General features: G+C 38.2%; 1 protein-coding gene across 2 annotated transcripts in view; it reads right to left on the bottom strand.

The window, feature by feature from the left end:
* Positions 1-20,319, bottom strand: part of ano8b (anoctamin 8b) — a 138,410-nt gene that overhangs the window by 55,301 nt on the left and 62,790 nt on the right. The window contains exons 2-3 of one of the 2 annotated variants that reach the window (XM_062028398.1): positions 12,050-12,160; positions 8,668-8,800 (exon numbers count right to left, since the gene is read on the bottom strand). The exons of the other annotated variant lie outside the window; for it this stretch is intronic. Coding sequence (XP_061884382.1) covers positions 8,668-8,800; positions 12,050-12,160 — 244 coding nt within the window. The remainder of the gene's footprint in view (positions 1-8,667; positions 8,801-12,049; positions 12,161-20,319) is intronic. 2 annotated transcript variants of the gene reach the window in all.

The following is a 20,319-nucleotide window of genomic DNA, read 5'->3' as shown; positions in this document are numbered from 1 at the left end:
GATTCGACTGATCGTCATCGATGGACAAAGACTAACAAATAAAAAAATCTTTAGTCGTAGTTAGCCTTAGGTCATTGCAACTCAGCGACTCTTCTTGGATTGGCTCTAACTAGCAGGCAAATGCTACTGCCCCTTAAAGCCCAACCTCTGAATCACAGCTCAGAACTATACATAGTAATCCCGTTGCTACAATATTATTAAAAATGTGTACAATGTTGCGCTTGTAGCGTGAAAGCAAGACAACTTGAAGTATCGTTTGACACACAAAAACGTGTGCGTCGTTTATTCCTCCAAAACTAGAATAAACGCCAACATCACACACACTCAAAAATGGCGGGAACAACAAACCCCCACCTTTGGGAGAATCTCCTGACGGCCACTTAAAGGGGACGCGCCGAATTACTCGCTCTTAACTGCATATATGAATGTTAAACCAGAACAACATTGTTATGTGCACAATCGAACAATACAGTGAATAATGATGACAAAGTCAAGTAACAGGTGTGGTGAATTATGTCCTTAAATCAACCACTACAACAAATCCTTTATTGTCGCCCATTCTCCTTTCCAGTGAAGTGAATGAATTGACTCATATTATGTTCAACATATGGTGAATGTTTATATCCAACTTGGAGGCTGCAAACCATCAGGTCGGAGTGAATAATGGTTGAGAAAGAGCCTTAGATATGTGGACTGGAATTTGTTCTCTCCCGAAAAGAAGCAATTAAACCAGGCTTTGGAATGCCAACGTTATAGCTGTGTTCTGGCAGAGAGATTCCATGTTTACCTTAAACGCCAATTCTACAAGTTATGTTATACATCTGTTGTTTTCCAGCCACTACACACAAACATCTCCTTGAATGGTCAGGTGGGGCTGTTTGGACTTAGCGCACACCCAGACAGAGAAAGAAGGAATATATAAACTGATGGTTTGGCTTCTCGAGTTAGGAATCCTCCACTTTTGACTACGATTCCTCCGGGTACTGCAGACCTGTTTGAATGACGCTCGCTTGTAATAAGCAACTTTTTGTTCAGCAAAGCGTCTCTGACGTCTCTTTTGATCCAACTACGCAGCCGCGTCGTCTCTTGGCCCGGGACGGCAAGACCAGAAAGACACTTCACCAGTCTCTGGCGAAAGTTACAATTAAATGTGGAAGTAATGTTAATTTTGGTTTCAATTCCGGCGATGTTGACGTCAGTCAGCCAATCCCGGTTCCATCACGGTGTATTATGCATGTCCTTTGCAGTGGACATGTTTTTTTTTATACAATCCATCAGGAGAATACAGTAATAAAGGACATGTTATCTATCAAGGTGACTATGAAAGGATATAATTGTTTCTGGGTTAAATTCCCTGAATGTAGGTCAACATCTGACAGCAGGTGTGTGTGCAAAAGAGAGAGAGAGTGTGTGTGCTTCACGTCACACATCAATCTTTTTGCCATTGCATTTAATCTAAAACCCAACTGTACCCTTCCTCCTATGGAATTAACAGATGTTTTCCTTGTCCGTTATCTTCACCTTAACCCCCCCCTTATGACTACTACTCCCTAGCTTCTTTCCATTTTGCTGTATCTCATTCCATTTCCCGCCAACAGTGCGCAGGAAGGACTAAATGAAACCGTGCGTGCCACCCTGACCTCTTGGGGTGTATTTCTAAATATGCACTTTGATCGAGGCTGAGATTAAAATGTCCCTGGGCTCATCTGGCACTTTCTTACAAACAAACAAGATAGTTCCACCCGGGTGCTGCGTGAAACTTAAACAACCTGCGGCCAGAAAGAGAGGAATAATGCTGAGGCATCACAACAGCTTGCATGGTGATTTGCTATGTAAAGACTGTGAGCTAAATATAAGAGAATGATTTATTAGCGCTGCTCGACACAGTGGAGAACAGCAGTAATATTCCTGACTTTAACAACATAACATCATACTGTATACCAGGGGTCACCAACGTGGTGCCCGCGGGCACCAGGTAGCCCGTAAGGACCAGGGGCCGTACTTATCAAGCTTCTTAGAGTGCCATTTTACACTTAAGTCCTGAGAATTTGCGAAATTTAGTCCTACTCTCAAACTTAAGAATAAAAGCTTTTTATCAACGTTCTTAAGTCTAAGAATCACTCCTACTCTCCACGATATTTAAGAGACCTTCAGAGGTGTCTTAAGTGGTTAGGAGTTGCCAGCAGGGGATGGCACTGAGGCGAGAGAGACGTGCGCGAACATTCAGGGAGCGGAACGATGTTCTGGATTTGTTTGATGACGAGCAGCTGATCAAACGGTATCGTTTAGACAGGGCGGGTATTATTTTTGTCACAGATTTAATACTTTTCGATTCCATGTTGATTTCTGCATGTGGCTGCAGTGGGCTAGTATATATAGAGCCACCCACACCAGTTTCAAATTAGTTGCCTAATTAATGAATTGGAAAGAAAATGTTATGACAGTAGCGTATGTATGTGGCCGTGAGGTGAGTGACGTCAGTGAGTGTGTGGGCGACAGAAGAGAGGGAGCGGTAGCGTGAGTGCCGGCGGGGACTAGTTTGTTTTGTATTATTTTGTTGTTTATTGTCAAAATATACACTCCCATTGTCCACTTAAATATTTCCAAGATATTTATTTATTCTTAGACAACGGATTCCCTTCCGTGATTGGTCATTTCTATGGACACAGAAATGACGTCACTTAAAATTCCATTTACGGCACATAGTAATGTCGTAATTCAGCTCTGAGTGTGACACTTAAGATTCAGTCCTACACTTCGCTGAAAGTGTGAGTAAGACGCTTGATAACTAACTTTTAAGTGCAGCTTTCAGCGAAGAATTTATTTACTCTTAAGTCAACTCTTAGCAGACTTCTTAGGAGTAATTCTGAGAAGCTTGATAAGTACGGCCCCAGATGAGTAGCCCGCTGGTCTTTTCTAAAAATAGCTCAAATAGAAGCACTTACCAGTGAGCTGCCTCTATTTTTTAAATTGTATTTATTTACTAGCAAGCTGGTCTCGCTTTGCCTGACATTTTTAATTCTAAGAGAGACAAAACTCAAATAGAATTTGAAAATCCAAGAAAATATTTTAAAGACTTGGTCTTCACTTGTTTAAATAAATTCATACATTTTTTTACTTTGCTTCTTATAACTTTCAGAAAGACAATTTTAGAAAAAAATTCAACCTTAAAAATGATTTTAGGATTTTTAAACACATATACCTTTTTACCTTTTAAATTCCTTCATCTTCTTTCCTGACAATTTAAATCAATGTTCAAATAAATTTATTTTTTTATTGTAAAGAATAATAAATCAATTTTCATTTAATTCTTCATTTTAGCTTCTGTTTTTTCGACAAAGAATATTTGTGAAATATTTCTTCAAACTTATTATGATTAAAATATTTTAAAAAATTCTGGCAAATCTAGAAAATCTGTAGAATCAAATTTAAATCTTATTTCAAAGTCTTTTGAATTTCTTTTAAAATTTTTGTTCTGGAAAATCTAGAAGAAATAATGATTTGTCTTTGTTAGAAATATAGCTTGGTCCAATTTGTTATATATTCTAACAAAGTGTAGATTGGATTTTAACCTATTTAAAACATGTCATCAAAATTCTAAAATTAATCTTAATCAGGAAAAATTACTAATGATGTTCCATAAATTATTTTTTTTAATTTTTTCAAAAAGATTCAAATTAGCTATTTTTTGTCTTCTTTTTTTCGGTTGAATTTTGGATTTTAAAGAGTCGAAATTGAAGATAAACTATGTTTCAAAATTTAATTGTCATTTTTGTCACGTTTTCTCCTCTTTTAAACCGTTCAATTAAGTGTAAATATCATTAATTATTAATAATAACATAGAGTTAAAAGTAAATTGAGCAGTGTGTATCAAACTGGTAGCCCTTCGCATTAATCAGTACCCAAGAAGTAGCTCTTGGTTTCAAAAAGGTTGGTGACCCCTGCTGTATACCATACATTCCAGACAATAGAGCGCACAAGTATTTAGGTCGCACCCACCAAATTTTAGAATAAATAAATATGTTTACATATGTTAGCTGCACCGGACCATAAGTCCCTGTACCAAATTATTGGTATCAGGACAACCCTATACTGTTTATTCATTCATTTGTGGCAGCCCACTGAACATTCATTCATAGATTTAGGCCTACGTTTGCCCTTGTTCATAGGCACATTATAGTGGGACTGTTTGTGAATGGAGCCTGCCGTTACAACTCTGTATAATAGGTGGCGGTATGCATTGTGATGCCGCCTTTTAACACACCTAATATAAAGACAGTCTGCCAGAGAATAAGAAGACATAGTATGAGGGCTCAGTGTTGCCAACTTAGTGACTTTGGCACTAGATCTAACAAGTATTTAGGCCCCTCTAAATTATTGAAAAAAATAAATGAATGAAACGAATAGCAAAAAATATAGGGCTTGTAAGTGTGACGTAAACGCAATGCGTTGTGGGTCTTGCTGGCATCTGAATAGCTTATTTACATGGCTGAACGAAGACTGTGCTAAAGTTTTGATATTTTCATTAACTGCCACAATGGTTGTCATGATCATTTAAGGGAAAATAATTCTTATTTCCAGCTTGAAAGCAAAGCCAAGAAACTTGGGTTAGTGAGCTAATAAAGAGACAGCAAATAGCCTGGATAGCAGCCGTGAAACGGTCAAACATGACTTTTAACGCCATCCCCTGGTACATGTTGGTGTGTTCAAAAGGGTAAATTTGAATCAAAGCTAGAGATGTCCGATAATATCGGGCTGCCGAAATTATCGGCCGATAAATGCTTTCAAATATAATATCGGAAATTATCGGTATCGGTTTCAAAGTTTTTTAAATGTATGACTTTTTAAAACGCCGCTGTGTACACGGACGTAGGGAGAATTACAGAGCACCAATACACCTTAAAGGCACTTCCTTTGCGTGCCGGCCCAGTCACATAATATCTACGGCTATTCACACACACAAGTGAATGCAACGCATACTTGGTCAACAGCCATACAGGTACACTGAGGGTGTCCGTATAAACAACTTTAACACTATTACAAATATGCGCCACACTGTGAACCCACACCAAACAAGAATGACAAACTCATTTCGGGAGAACATCCGCACCGTAACACAACATAAACACAATAGAACAAATACCCAGAACCCCTTGCAGCACTAACTCTTCCGGGACGCTACAATATACACCCCCTACCAAAAACCCCACCCCCACCCCCAACTCAACCTCTTCATGCTCTCTCAGAGAGAGCATGTCCCAAATTCCAAGCTGCTGTTTTGAGACATGTTAAACTTTGTCACTTTGTGACTTCAATAATAAATATGGCAGTGCCATGTTGGCATTTTTTTCCATAACTTGAGTTGATTTATTTTGGAAAACCTTGTTACATTGTTTAATGCATCCAGCAGGGCATCACAACAAAATTAGGCATAATAAGGTGTTAATTCCACAACTGTATACTGTATATCGGTATCGGTTGATATCGGAATCGGTAATTGAGAGTTGGACAATATCGGATATCGGCAAAAAAGCCATTATCGGACATCTCTGATCAAAGCATGTTTTATTCTGTTTCAGACGTAGCATTTAGTAGGCTGTTCATAGCTGTGTTTCCATTGCAGTTTTTCGCAAAATAAAAGCTATATTTCTAAAATTGGTGCTCAAGTACGTTTGCGAATTGTAGGTGTTTCCATTAAAGAGTGTTTTGCGTCATGAGCCGTAATTCACGTAAAATCTCGTCCCTTGAGACTCCACTTTGAGGAAGATATTGCAACCATTGCTTGGTGATGTCAATAGAAGAAGAAGACAGCGGGTGATCACTCAAAGGCAACGTCCTTACGGCCCCCTTGACATTGTTCGGGAATGTGGGTCTCTCCGAGCCTGCGGGTCGGCCTCTATTGCGGCGGAGGGACTTGAGAGACGGCCCGGTACGGCGGTGCCGCCTCGCTCGCCCCTGGCCGACCGATCGGAAACGAGACCAAGACGACTCGTCTGCCCCGGTTGTCCTGCATTGGCGCCCCTCTGGTTCGGTGTTTAGGTGCTCTCTAAATGCAAAAAAAGTATTTCCATCATGATTTTGCGAAACACTTCAATATCGAAACATCTCAAAAACCACCTCATGAGAGCACAAAAATGTTTTAGCGGTATTTGAGAGGTTTTTCGCAATACGGGTGTCTCCATTAGCAGTTTCTTATTGCGATATTTAGGTTTTGCGCATTTCCACGGGTAATGGAAACGCAGCTGTCGTTAGCCAAGCTACAGTAGCTGCGGGCTGAAAACAATGTACAGTATTTAGGAAAAAAGCTTTTCGTCTGTTTACTTCTAGTCATGGGTAAGCATGAAAATGAATGAGTATTATTTTTGAAGGAGTAGCACAGTGATCAAAGTATTTTAAAGTAATAATGGGCTTGTTTTTCAGGAAAACCTGCTTGTAAAATGAGGCTGGGCACCCCCACTTCATGAAGTGGGGGTGAAGACATAAAAGCCGTGAATGGAGGACAATGAGCCTTAACAGTCTTCGCATTTTGAAATTGGTATAAAAATTTACTCCGTTGACAAGAGACCAATGGCAGCAGCTTACTCATATCTCGTGTGTATTGGACGTGCTCATATGGATCAATTCCACTTGTCCGCCCTGAGATCGGTAGGTTGTGAGTTCAAACCCCGGCCGAGTCATACCAAAGACTATAAAAATGGGACCCATTACCTCCCTGCTTGGCACTCAGCATCAAGGGTTGGAGTTGGGGGTTAAATCACCAAAAATGATTCCCGGGCGCGGCACCGCTGCTGCCCACTGCTCCCCTCACCTTCCAGGGGATGAGTCAAATGCAGAGGACAAATTTCGCCACACCTAGTGTGTGTGTGACAATCATTGGTACTTTAACATTAACTTAACTTAACATTTTACTTATTTTTTGGAGGTAGCGAGCCTTAGGAATAGGGTACAGTTTGTCTTGTTACGGTCCTTTGATTTTTTTACTTTGTACAATCCATTTTAATCCAGTTTGTTGCTCTTTCGCACATTACCGCGGGTACAATACAGCCATGTAAATAAAACTTTGGCCAGCAAAAATGGCTACCGCGGCCCCACATTGCATTGCGAAATCGCGTGCACTTTCAAGCCCTTTTTCTGGTCTTATTGGGACTTTTGGATACTCTGACATGACACTTCTCAACAAATGTGGGCCCATTCCCTATTTAAAAGAACTCACAGGCAGTTTTAAACAAGACTGAAAAAAAACCCATATTAACAAGCATCAGAAGAAAGTTCATTTGTATTTCTAAACATATTATCAAATAGATTGCAGTCCTGCAGGAAACACTGCCAAGTCAGCTTGGATAGGTTCCAGCTAACTAATGAAGCTAATGAAGTACAGAAAATGAATGTAAGTTAAAGGGGAACTGCACTTTTTTGGGAATTTTGCCTATCGTTTACAATTATTATTGGAGACAAAAAGACAAAAGTGGTTTATTTATTTTTTTGCATTTTAATGCAATGCAGCTAATGGGAGCAATCAATTCTACCTCTAAATCACTTTAAAAATGCATTAAAAAATTGTCAACAATACTTCATTTGTGTTCCGTAACCTGTATAATAACCAAGTTGTAGCAACATTGTTATTGTAAGAGCGAACGCCAAAGAACTCTTTTTGTAGCATAGTAACATATTGGCATGCTACGGTATTAGTCGTAAAAGCTAACTACAGAAAGAGATAAGATAGCTTCTACGACAACACGAAACATGTTTAAATTTATAATGCACAACACAGCGATAGGACACCAATCTAACTGACCGAAAAACATGAACAATCATATTACATTATCTGTAAAGTATTATTTCATGTTTTCATTGTAAACAGCTAGCCAGACAGAGTATGCACTGTAGTTTTAATAACACGCATGACGTGCTGCGTGTATCATGATCAATATCAAAGTGACTTACTCGATGGACAGTTGTGCGTTTAGTCCAGCTGGCTGGGGACGTTTTTTCAGGTTTATTTGGGTAAGCACTTCATTTATGTCAAAATAGCTTGTCTCCAAATTCCACATTTATAGCGTCAAGTCACTTTCACCTCAGTCTCTCGGCTTCCGTCTGCTCCAACGTCTCACCTTCCTTTGTGCTCGCTTCTAGAAGCAGTAGTTCATTCTCAGTATATTCAGCTTCAAAAATACAACATTGTGAATCCTCATTTGTCCAAAAATAGTCATCTTCGTTGTCTGTTATCAATTCTGCCATGATTAGAAGACTTGGCAGATCATTAAAATGATCAACATTTGGTAAATATTGTACATATTACATATTGTTATGATTTGATTGTTATGAACGTGTCTGTTACTACATTATATATATAATTGCAGTGTGTATATAAAATGTTGATGGAGGGTATTTTGAAGTTGTTTTTGAGGGCTTTGAAGGCTACAACGGTGACTCCCATTTTCAAGCGATTTTTATCATCTTTAAAATCCTTAAAAAAAAAAGACGTGTGTTCTTGTCTTTCATAATGATTTTGAACGATAGGCAAAATTCGAAAAAAATGGGTAGTTCCTCTTTAAGTGCAACCGTATAAATTGTGACAATATGAGACTATTTAAGGCTTTTCCCCAAATTTTCCAAAACAATCATAATTTCAAAGAATCCAAAACAACCTCCTTTGCGAGTTCTTACTTCTCATAGGTGGCGGTGACGAAGAATGCGTAGACATGCGTGTGCTTATGATGACGAATTTGAATGATGAGCTCTGGAATCCCCAGCCGGATGTGGTTGAGTAGCCATAGCAACGTGTGGTCATCTGTAGTATCTGTGGTGGAGATGAAAGATAAAAATAAATTTTTCAAGGAGCCCCATGCACGCACCTCTGTGCACAGAGCTACCAAGTACTCATGCCGTCTGTCCCTATGTGCTGAAGAAGCAGCTGGAGGTTAAGTGATGTACAAACAAACTACTCTGCTGTGCTTCCCCAAAATCTTTGTGGATTTAGACTGGTTGGAAATACTGTTCACTGACTTTCAGCCTATGGCTACGAGAATTGAATTTGCAGTAGCATGTTCCTTCCCACGATTTCCCAGACGAGAGGTCAAAGCTTTTCCATGACCTTTTCAAGACCTGTTATTCCCATGACCATTTTCAGACATTTCAGACATGTTGAAATGTGAAACTGTAAATCTATGATGTCCCACATTGTAACCGTACGCGTGTTTTGAATAAATCAATACCAAAAATATAACCATTTATATCAGGGGTGTCCAAACTTTTTCACCAAATATCTATAGATGTGGGCACCCACTTTAATATTTTACTTTTTGTGAATATGCTAAGATAAATTAATAATTTAAAAAAACATCTCAGCTTTGTATTGTAGTTGACAAAGCGTATCACTACAATGAACTTTTGCTCTTTATATTATACTTTTATCACACTCTATTTTGCTGTTTTCTTTTTAAATTTACAATTATTTAAACTTTCTTCTTTTCAATTCTGTTTTTGTTCATAATATGCGGAATTTATTCCCACCATATTTTGACGTTATTGTTGTGATAATAAAACTTTTTCCCAAACAATTTTTTCCAAAAATTGCAACATATTTTGTTGTTTTGTTTGTCCCTCTTAGCATGCCAACTTAAAGAAAAAAAAAATCTTTAAAATAAGATTTTGTTTTTCTTTAACATTTGAAAAAAAATGTCATCTCATAATAAACCACTTTATTGTTGTAAAAAAGAAAACATATAATGGCATTACCCTACAATACTTTATTCTTTGAAAACGACCACTATTTTATTTCCTATTCGCTGTTTTTTTTTTCATTATATACCAAATTTATTCCCACAATATATTCACTTTATTGTTATTATAACTTCTTATCAACCAAAAGTTGCAACTTATTGTTGGTTTTGTTTGTGTCTCATAATGATACAACTTTAAAAAAAGGTTTTCTTTAAATGACAACTTTTTCTCATGAGATTACAACTTTTTCTCTCAATATTATGACATTACCCTACTGATATTTTATTCTCAATTATCCCTATTTTTTTCCCTATTTGCTGTTTTTTCAAATTACAAATATTTCCTTTATTTTGCTCAAATTCTAAAACATTTATTCCAACAATATTGGGATGTTATTGTTGTAATATTATAACTTTTCCCATAATTTTACCAGAAGTTGCAATTTAATTTGTTGTTCTGTTTTTCTCTAATAACATTACAACTTTAAAAAAAAGTTATTTTCTATAACATAATCTAAAATGTTTTTTTCATCTCATATTACAACTTTTGTTGTAAAATGACAATTTTTTCTTTTAAGATTTTGACTTTTTCCCAAACTTTTGTTTGTATCCCAACTTGTTTGAAATAAAAGTATTGATTGAAATATATTTATTCATTTATTTGATATTATATATATATATATATATATATATATATATATATATATATATATATATATATATATATATATATATATATATATATATATATATATATTTTCAAACTTTTAAAGTATGCTTTTAAAATAAACATTTTATCTCATAATCCTATTTTAAATATGTAAATTCCCCTTTATTGTTGAAACGTTACCATTTTTTCGTAAGATAACGATCCATCCATTTTCTACCGCTTGTCCCTAGTATTTCGACTTTATTCTTGCATTTCCATATTCTTTTTTCAATGTATTTTAGCTTTCCTATTTAATTGTATTTTGAAAAGGCACTTCGGAAACCCCTGAATTGTATTAAATCCCTAAAGAGCATGACTAGTGCATTTTGATTGCAATATAATATTATTTGAGAACCATGTTCATCCTCTTATCCAATCCAATCCATTTTCTACCGCTTGTCCCTTTCGGGGTCGCGGGGGTTGCTGGAGCCTATCACAGCTGCATACGTGCAGAAGGCGGGGTACACCCTGGACAAGTCGCCACCTCATCGCAGTTAGAAGATAACCTTTTTCTCTTAATGTTATAACTTTATTTACAGAGTATTTCGACTTTATTCTCGCATTTCCCTATTATTTTTTTCAATGTATTTTAGCTTTCCTGTTCAAATCTATTTTTAAAAGGCACTTTGGAAACCCCTGATTTGTACGATATCCCTAAAGAGCATGACTAGTGCATTTTGATTACAATATAATATTCTTTGAGAACCATGTTCATCCTCTTATGGTCTGTTATTTTCATAATTGCTCAACCCATTACATTTTATTACATACATATCTCTCAGTAATTAGGGAGAAGCCTGTTCACACAATAATTTGGTATAATTATGTTGAAAAGGTTATGCACTGTACTTTAATATAATTGGACAAACTAAACACATTTTAGTGTTACTGAGTTTTTTCCAAAGGGTTTTCCTTTTGGAAGATATGCAGTTATGACCATAATTGTTCACTCCCTGGCCAAAATCAGCATGTTAGGGCATTTTTAAGGGTTTCATTTAGCTTGAAAAGACACAAAAAAGTAGCAGACAAAATATAAGACATTGCGTTCCGAAAATATTAATTATAAATAGTGTAAATAAATATGCTGGAAATGACCAGGATCATTTAGATTTTAATAAATGATAGTGTTTCCAAAAAGTGCTAGGATATGACAATATATGTATGGAAAATTGGTAGAAACTTGGTCAAGAATTATTGGAACTGTGACGTTTCAACACTTTTTTTCCCCTTACACTCAATATGAAGATATATACATTCATATTTTTTGTACAAATAAACACAGTCTAATACTAGTATGTGTGATATGACACAGGGTAGTCCAATGTCATCCAAGTAATGAATTAATAATATTTACTGCATCCCAGCGCTATAAAGGATCTACCATCCTAGTCACGTCCGTGTGTCCTTGGGCAAGACACTTCACCCTTGCTCCTGGTGGCTGCTGGTTAGCGCCTTGCATGGCAGCTCCCGCCATCAGTGTGTGAATGTGTGTGTGAATGGGTGAATGTGGAAATACTGTCAAAGCGCTTAGAGTACCTTGAAGGTAGAAAAGCGCTATACAAGTATAACCCATTTATCATTTATTTTATAAAAGTATGATTATGTTCGGCTGCATGACCTGCAAATGTCATGAGGACATCACAGTTCTCCGTGGGCACCGTTTTCATCCAAGACTTATGTGACATGACGTGTCTGCCAGCCTGCAGCAGCCTCTTTCCAAACAACTTATCTGTGTGGGTGAGAAGAGCAAAAACGGGGAGAAAAACAGTAAGACCTTTTTCACAAGGATACAGAGGGAGGAGCAATGTTATTTCTTCACATTTTGGGCAAACCCTGAATCATTCTGCTGACCACTTGACAGGACATATGTAAACACCAGGCCCTCTTTCATCACAAGATATGAATGGCAGACTTAACAAAATGATTTAAAAAAAAAATTAACTTAAAAGGAAAACTGCACTTTAAAAAAAAAAAAAAAAATCCCATCATCCACAATCTCTATGTGAGACGAAAAAAGTATTTCCCTTTCCTGTGAGTTCTAAATAGTAAAAACATTTTAGTACCTGGCAGCTAACAATGCAGGTAATGTGGATAGGATGTATTCCGCCTATAAGGCCCTCTAGAAATCATACAAAAACCTGCAACAGTGTTTCATATACATACTGTATGTAAGTGTGTACTGTATATAATGTAGTGACAGGCATATTCATGATAACATGTAATATTTACAGTATTTTGATCATTTGAAGCATTACCGTGTTGGTAATGTTTTTCTATTAATATTATAACTCCATTTACCTATATTTTGACTTTATTCTCACAAAATTTTTTTTTTTTCAATTTATTTGAGCTTTCCTGTTTATTTGTGTTTTATTCTCCAAAACAAGTACGTCGTTACACATGCTCACAATTATACTTAAATTAACCCCTGGAAGACCACCAAGGACAGACTTCAACATGGGGTGCCAACTCCCTGAGAAAGACTGGAAAGAAGTGAAAAGTCGTTACTATGAATCTCTGTTGCTTCTAACAAGCCCAGGCCTGTTGTTTAGGGAACTAGGTCTACTGGCAAAATAATGCCTTAATAATGTCATTCTTACTTTCCTGCAGCTGCCCCACACGGTGTAATGTACTTCTACTGCTACCAAACAAGGCAAAAACAACTTAAACATTTAATTGCTGGTATTTAAAAATTTTTACATGTTTACTTGACCCACTTCCTGGGAAACTTATCAAGGAACTGTTTGTATTATTAGGTCCATCAGTGTTAAATATTATAAACTTATCACTTTCCTCCGGCACTGTTCCCCTAGCATTCAAAAAAGCGGTTATTCATCCTCTGCTCAAAAGACCTAACCTCGATCCTGACCTCATGGTAAACTACCGACCGGTCTCCCACCTTCCGTTTATTTCCAAAATTCTCGAAAAAACTGTTGCACAGCAGCTAAATGAACACTTAGTGACTAACAATCTCTGTGAACCTTTTCAATCCGGTTTCAGGGCAAATCACTCTACGGAGACAGCCCTCGCAAAAATGACTAATGATCTATTGCTAACGATGGATTCTGATGCTTCATCTATGTTGCTGCTTCTTGATCTTAGCGCCGCTTTCGATACCGTCGATCATAATATTTTATTAGAGCGTATCAAAACACGTATTGGTATGTCAGACTTAGCCTTGTCTTGGTTTAACTCTTATCTTACTGACAGGATGCAGTGCGTCTCCCATAACAATGTGACCTCGGACTATGTCAAGGTAACGTGCGGAGTTCCCCAGGGTTCGGTTCTTGGCCCTGCACTCTTTAGTATTTACATGCTGCCGCTGGGTGACATCATACGCAAGTACGGTGTTAGCTTTCACTGTTATGCTGATGACACTCAACTCTACATGCCCCTAAAGCTGACCAACACGCCGGACTGTAGTCAGCTGGAGGCGTGTCTTAATGAAATTAAACAATGGATGTCCGCTAACTTTTTGCAACTCAACGCTAAGAAAACGGAAATGCTGATTATCGGTCCTGCTAGACACCAACATCTATTTAATAATACCACCTTAACATTTGACAACCAAACAATTAAACAAGGAGACTCGGTAAAGAATCTGGGTATTATCTTCGACCCAACTCTCTCGTTTGAGTCACACATTAAGAGTGTTACTAAAACGGCCTTCTTTCATCTCCGTAATATCGCTAAAATTCGTTCCATCTTGTCCACTAGCGACGCTGAGATCATTATTCATGCGTTCGTTACGTCTCGTCTCGATTACTGTAACGTATTATTTTCGGGCCTCCCTATGTCTAGCATTAAAAGATTACAGTTGGTACAAAATGCGGCTGCAAGGCTTTTGACAAAAACAAGAAAGTTTGATCATATTACGCCTATACTGGCTCACTTGCACTGGCTTCCTGTGCACTTAAGATGCGACTTTAAGGTTTTACTACTTACGTATAAAATATTACACGGTTTAGCTCCAGCCTATCTCGCCGATTGTATTGTACCATATGTCCCGACAAGAAATCTGCGTTCAAAGAACTCCGGCTTATTAGTGATTCCCAGAGCCAAAAAAAAGTCTGCGGGCTATAGAGCGTTTTCTATTCGGGCTCCAGTACTCTGGAATGCCCTCCCGGTAACAGTTAGAGATGCTACCTCAGTAGAAGCATTTAAGTCCCATCTTAAAACTCATTTGTATAATCTAGCCTTTAAATAGACCCCCCCTTTTTTAGACCAGTTGATCTGCCGTTTCTTTTCTTCTCTCCTCTTCTCCCCTGTCCCTTGCGAGGGGGAGTTGCATAGGTCCGGTGGCCATGGATGAAGTGCTGGCTGTCCAGAGCCGGGACCCCGGGTGGACCACTAGCCTGTGCATCGGTTGGGGACATCTCTGCGCTGCTGACCCGTCTCCGCTCGGGATGGTTTCCTGTTGGCCCCGCTGTGGACTGGACTCCCGCTGATGTGTTGGATCCACTGTGGACTGGACTTTCACAATGTTATGTCAGACCCACTCGACATCCGTTGCTTTCGGTCTCCCCTAGAGGGGGGGGGTTACCCACATATGCGGTCCTCTCCAAGGTTTCTCATAGTCATTCACCGACGTCCCACTGGGGTGAGTTTTTCCTTGCCCGTATGTGGGCTCTGTACCGAGGATGTCGTTGTGGCTTGTACAGCCCTTTGAGACACTTGTGATTTAGGGCTATATAAATAAACATTGATTGATTGATTGATAAAAAAGCTGCAACACCAACAGCAATACTGATTGTCATGCTATTTGACCGTCATCTATTCCCCTGTTACCCAAAAAGCCTCCTTCACACAGAGATACCACTATACAGCTGCAATTAGAGCCATTCAAAAGTTGAATAGAATACATAGAATGAAAATGCACTGATCCAACTTTGGAAAGTTGCCCCTTTTTCCACGTCAGAACGGTGACGACTAAGTTGTAAAAAAAAAACAACAGCTTACAGGAGACAAGACTCAAACTATTGAACCCATTCGCTCCATCTTACAAATAAATAAAGCTGAACTTTCACACACTGCATCAAGTCAGATTATCTGTTTGCCTTATCTGAAACACAAAACAGCTTGTGTAAAGAGAAGTATTAGTAAGTAAATAAGTAAGTACATTTTATTTTTAAAGCGCTTTTCACAGATAAAATCACAAAGCGCTGTACAAAACATAGGTGAAGTAAAAAAACAATTCAATTAAAACAACAGGGGCAACATCATTACAAAAAATACAAAGTGGTTTAAAAATGATAGTTAAAAAGTGCATTAACTAAAAGCTTTACTAAAAAGAGAAGTTTTCAAATGTTTCTTAAAAGTGTCAACACAGTCAAGATCACAGAGGGACTGGTGCAAATTGTTCCAGAGTCTAGTTCCCAATGCCAAGCCTCCACAGAGTTTTAAAACAAGTTTTTGGGATCTTTAGAAGACCCTGGCCTGAAGACTGGAGGCTGCGCCCTGAAGAGTAGGGGCATAGCAAGTCAGTGATGTACTGAGGGGCCCCACCATGCAACGCACGGAATGTCAGGACTAACATTTTAAACTCAATGCGGAATTTAACTGGAAGCCAATGAAGACTGGATAAAACGGGGGTGATAACGGCTGTTCTGGGTGCACCGGTCAAAAGTCTGGCAGCCGCATTTTGTACAGTCTGAAGTTTCTTTAGCGTTGACTTGTTGAAAAAAGTGAAAAGAGAATTGCAATAGTCAATACGAGACAAAATGAATGCGTGAATGATCATTTCGAGATCCAATTTTGACAACAAATTTCTCACTTTAGAAATATTTCTGAGATGATAAAAACAGTTTTTGGTCAGTTGACGGCAATGGCCCTCCAGACATTGACTGATCCAACACAACCCCAAGATTTGTGAGGCTGCTTTTAACAGATGCACCTAGAGCACCAAGGGAGTTCCTGATCAGGGGGATCTTTTTATCAGAAGCAATTATCAGACTTTCCGTTTTGTTAGAATTTATCTGGAGGAAATTTGAAGACAACCAGTTTTTAATACAGGATACACACTCCAAGAACTCAGATAAAACGTGAAACTCTGAATCATTGAAGGAGCATAACAGTTGAATATCACCTGCATAGAAATAAGAATTTTTTTTAAACTACTGATCAACCTCACAAGCGGCATCAGATAGAACAAAAATAAAACAGGCCCCAGAACAGAACCCTGGGCCACACCACATGACAGGTTGGACACATTGGACATTACATCATCAAAAGCAACATTACAAGTTATTCCATTTATATAAAACGTAAACCACTGGAAAACTGCACCAGAAAACCCCATCTCAGATTTGAGGCGAGTGTTGTATCTTTAAAGGAGTCATATTATGATTTTTTATTTACATTTAAAACACTTCCGTGTGGTCTACATAACATGTAATAATAGTTCTTTGGTCCAAATGTAGTATAGATTATGTTCTACTGGCCATCTTCAGGAATTTTTGACTGTCTCTTAAAAATGTACCATTTTGCAGGCGGTCTCATTGACGTGCCTAAGTTCTCCTCCGGGTCAAGCCTCCACGTCATCCACGTTGTAGTTTTTAAAGCTTGCATATCAAGTCTATTAGGAGATATAAGAAATTCTGCGTTGCATTAACCTCGGGAGTTGGAAGTTGGGAATGATGTCACCATTAAGTTACAAACGTCCCAGTTAAGAGGTCGGAAATCAAGATGGCAACATCCATGAAAGCTATTCTTGTGCTTGCCTTATCCAAATATTAACAACTAGGGTTGTACGAATTCTTTTAACAACAATTCCATTCGAATCACAATTTGATGCTGCCGATACGATTCAGGGACGATATTAGTTTATATAGAACCATACAATCTGAAACGATTCAGTGCGTTGAAATCAATTCAGTAACTTTTAGGCCAATAATTCTAGCAGTGTCACTGTGAAATAAATACTGGATACTGAACACTACAGGTTTAATTTTTTTTATGGTAAATGGTACAAAACCCGAAACCAGTGAAGTTGGCACGTTGTGTAAACCGTAAATAAAAACAGAATACATTGATTTGCAAATCTTTTTCAACCTATATTCAACTGAAAAGACTGCAAAGACAAGATACTTAATGTTCGAACTGGAAAACTTTATTTTTTGCAAATATTAGCTCATTTGGAATTTGATGCCTGCTACATGTTTCAAAAAAGTTGGCACAAGTGGCAAAAAGACGGAGAAAGTTGAGGAATGCTCATCAAACACTTATTTGGAACATCTCACAGGTGAACAGGCTAATTTTGGAACAGGTGGGTGCCATGATTGGGTATAAAAGCAGCTTCCATGAAATGCTCAGTCATTCACAAACAAGGATGGAGTGAGGGTCACCACTTTGTCAACAAATGCGTGAGCAAATTATCAAACAGTTTAAGAACAACATTTCCCAACGAGCTATTGCAAGGAATTTAGGAATTTCACCATCTACGGTCCATAATATCATCAAAAGGTTCAGAGAATCTGGAAAAATCACTGCACGTAAGCGATGATATTACGGACCTTCGATTCCCTCAGGTGGTAATGCATCAAAAAGTGACATCAGTGTGTAAAGGATATCCCCACATGGGCTCAGGAACACTTCAGAAAATCACTGTCAGTAACTACAGTTCGTTGCTACATTTTTAAGTGCAAGTTAAAACTTTACTATGCAAAGCGAAAGCCATTTATCAACAACACCCAGAAACGCCGCCGGCTTCGCTGGGCCCGAGCTTATCTATGATGGACTCATGCAAAGTGGAAAAGTGTTCTGTGGTCTGACAAGTCTACATTTCAAATAGTTTTTGGAAACTGTAGACGTTGTGTCCTCCGGAACAAAGAGGAAAAGAACCATCCGGACTGTTTTTGGTGCAAAGTTCAAAAGCCAGCATCTGTGATGGTATGGGGGTGTATTAGTGCCCACGGCATGGGTAACTTACACATCTGTGAAGGCACCATTAATGCTGAAAGGTACATACAGGTTTTGGAGCAACATATGTTGCCATCCAAGCATTTTTATCATGGACGCCCCTGCTTATTTCAGCAAGACAACAGTGTCGCTTCATAGTAAAAGAGTGCGGGTACTAGACTGACCTGCCTGTAGTCCAGACCTGTCTCCCATTGAAAATGTGTGGCGCATTATGAAGCCTAAAATACCACAACGGAGACCCCGGACTGTTGAACAACTTAAGCTGTACATCAAGCAAGAATGGGAAAGAATTCCACCTGAAAAGCTTAAAAAATTGGTCTCCTCAGTTCCCAAACGTTTACTGAATGTTTTTAAAAGGAAAGGCCATGTAACACAGTGGTAAAAATCCCCCTGTGCCAAATTTTTGCAATGTGTTGCTGCCATTAAATTCTAAGTTAATGATTATTTGCAAAGAAAAATTAAGTTTGAACATTAAATATCTTGTCCTTGCAGTCTATTCAATTGAATATAAGTTGAAAAGTATTTGCAAATCATTGTATTCCGTTTTTATTTACGAATTACACAACGTGCCAACTTCACTGGTTTTGGGTTTTGTAAATGGGTTATACTGACCTTTTCTACCTTCAAGGTACTCAAAGCGCTTTGACATTATTTCCACATTCACACACACATTCACACACTGACGGCGGGAGCTGCCATGCAAGGCTCTAACCCCGACCCATCAAGAGCAAGAGTGAAGTGTCAATCAGCCAGTCCACTGCGGATTTCAACAACTAAAGATACAAACTTGATAGTAAATGAACCCGCGTTTCCACTGCTCGACGTTGTGCTCATTCATGTCGATGTTGTTTTATCTTCAAGGGGACGTGCTGTGATGAAATGAGCAAACATAGTCCATTGGCGGGGATGAAAAATACTTCAAATATCTTTCTGAGACTCTCTGTTGCCCACACAGTGTCTGGGCATACATGCTGCATTTGACGAGTTAAAAAGCAGGGAAAAAAATGCAAAAATGCTACTAAAGAAAAAGATCAAATCTATTATTGCTGGTCAGCAGACAACTGCAGCTATATTTTGTGCCTCTACTGCTAATGATCAGACTAGCGCAGTCCTCCTCAAATTGCGTGTGACCTCGGGGAACATGCTTTTTTTGTTGTTGTGCCAGAATATGATGAAGCTTATGTAGCACTTGGTTTCACTGTAACCATGGTGGAAGACCAGGAAAGACCTGTGTGTTGTTTCCTTTTATGTTGATAAGCTTACAATGTTATGCAGAAATATAGTTATAACAATTTTATAGAGAAATTATACTATTTATGGTAAGTGTGTGTGTGTATGGGGGTGGGGGGGGGGGGGGGGGGGCAAATATTTTCTTCTTCCAAGGGGGGACGTAACAGAAAATATTTGAGAAGCACTTTAACTTTTTAACTATACTCTCAGTGAAAAAGCTAAGCTTCGTCCCCTCATATAAAGAGAAAACTGTTGAAGTAACACTTCAAAAAGACGTCACAATCTTCTTGAATTCATGGCAAACGTGTTTTTCTAATATCACGTCATGTCTCCATGGTTTAAATTAACGTTTTCGGGACTTAAGGGGATCCCAAATACACAATAACAGGTACCAACAGGTAAGAAAGGCTGGTTTTGCATAAAAGGACCCCTTTAAATCATTGTTTGTATAATTATACTAGATGTAGCTTTAAATCTTCATTTATTATCATCATCTATCAGTGCTTTTGTTGTTCTCCACATTCTAACACGGGGGTCAGCAACCCGCGGCGCCGCCCTAGTGGCTACCTACAGCATTTTTTTTTTAAAGATTTAAAATGGAAAAAGATGTGAGGAAAATAATTTTTTTGTTTTAGTATGTTTTTTGTTTGAGGACAAACATGACACAAACCTTCCCAATTGTTAGAAAGCCAACTGTTTAATATGTTTAATATGAGTATTTAGTGAACATCGTTTTGTCCT

Source organism: Entelurus aequoreus, linkage group LG19, assembly GCF_033978785.1.
Source record: "Entelurus aequoreus isolate RoL-2023_Sb linkage group LG19, RoL_Eaeq_v1.1, whole genome shotgun sequence".
In the NCBI taxonomy this organism is placed as follows: domain Eukaryota; kingdom Metazoa; phylum Chordata; class Actinopteri; order Syngnathiformes; family Syngnathidae; genus Entelurus; species Entelurus aequoreus.
This window is presented reverse-complemented; position numbering and strand designations above follow the sequence as displayed.